The 1,572-nt window shown below is 43.6% G+C and overlaps 1 protein-coding gene across 1 annotated transcript in view; it reads left to right on the top strand.

The window, feature by feature from the left end:
* The window catches only part of lypd6 (LY6/PLAUR domain containing 6), a 21,963-nt gene extending 20,756 nt beyond the window's left edge, over positions 1 to 1,207 (top strand). The window contains exon 5 of the mRNA XM_083681334.1: positions 454 to 1,207. Coding sequence (XP_083537460.1) covers positions 454 to 627 — 174 coding nt within the window. The 3' untranslated portion in view covers positions 628 to 1,207. The remainder of the gene's footprint in view (positions 1 to 453) is intronic.
* Positions 1,208 to 1,572: the final 365 nt, after the last annotated feature.

Here is a 1,572-nt window from a genome sequence, read left to right as displayed (position 1 = left end):
TCGGTTTATGGTATGGCTAGAGCTCAGACGATGATTACGGTCAGGTCTGAGCTTGGGGTTAAAGTCAGGGTCAGACATGACTATATGGCCCTCTGTACGGAGGCTCTGTCCTAGTCAGCGCCACTTAACTGAGCTTTTTAGTTAATCCGGAGATCCTCCAAAGTGGCCAGTCTAGATAAGATAAAGACTGGAGTTGAACTACCCTCTCTCAGTGCACTGTCTCCCTAATCCCTGCTGAAAGGTCTGTGTCCTCACTACTGTGGAAGACTGCAGGATTCCTCTATCTGAGAGAGAGAGGGGGGAGAGAGAGAGGGGGTACAGAGAGAGGGGGGAGAGAGGGGGGGGAGAGAAAGACAGGGAGTTCAATTTAGGGAGATTATGGAAAAAAGCAAGACAACACGAAAGGGTCTTAAATCTTTGTGTAACCTTTGAACTTTGTCTTGTCTACTGTAGATGTGCACGTCCTGCTGTGAGGGGAACATCTGTAACCTCCCTCTGCCCTGGAATGAGACGGAAGCCGTGTTCGCCACCACCTCACCACTCAACGCCTCCGCCGTGCTTACACAGAGCTACACCCTAACGTCCCTCCTCCTCATCCTCACCTTCCTCATCTCCAGCTACGTCTGAGAAGGAGAGAGAGAGAGAGAGACTTCTTTTCACCTTTTTTTCCTAACAGTTGAAGGCCCAATCTAACTGATGATGGGTCCAGTCTACTCCCTGAGTCTACTCCCTTCACCGAGGCCGGCGATGCCTTTTTGGAAAGTTTATTTTCCTTTTCATTCTAAAGGGATTCCGTTTGACTACCCTTCAACGTTCTGCAGGGGTATCAATAGAATGAGCACTTAGTACAGCACACTGATACTGCCTTTCAAACGCAAGCAGTACCTCAGTCGATCTTGAAGGATAAAACATAAAAAAAACATTACAGTATACTGTTACATCATCCTCCCCCTACTAGTACTCTGCACTTCTGGACAGATATAGAGGGGAAACTGTAGACCTAGACATTTGCTCCGACATGTTTGAACCCGTCAGTTGTAAGGGCTACAACATTTTTAGAGAGATAAGGAAAAATGTAAGAACAGATCTTACAGTAACTGCTATAATGATTTCTCTGGTTTAACTTTTGTATGTTTTTATGTCACATTTATGAGTCAGTATCCCATGTTGTATGATTGACACATATGTACATATACATAGTATTTATTTTTTTATCAATCATTGTTGCTAGAACGTGAGTATTTGTGAAAGGTAACTCCTAGGTTAGGAGTAGGTTGTAGTAGCATGTAACTGAAGTGTGGACAACTGGACTTCATTTATTTTCCAGATGGAACAGATGATACAGGCTCTCATCCTTTTATGTCCGATGGCTGGAAAGTATTTTTATCGACATGGAAAGAAATCCTGGCGCCCATCAAACAAATGCTTAACCCTTTGCATGAGGTGCGAAAGCTATTTTCTCCAGCCTTAAAAAAAGAATGAATCACAGGAGAGTGAATCACAGGACTATTTTGGTTTCACTATTTTCCAGTAATGAAAAATACATCAGATTTTCCACAATGTTCATGAGGT

Source organism: Argentina silus (genome assembly GCF_951799395.1).
Source record: "Argentina silus genome assembly, chromosome: 12".
NCBI lineage: Eukaryota > Metazoa > Chordata > Actinopteri > Argentiniformes > Argentinidae > Argentina > Argentina silus.
The sequence above is the reverse complement of the archived record's forward strand: the minus strand, read 5'-3'. Positions and strand labels throughout refer to the sequence as shown.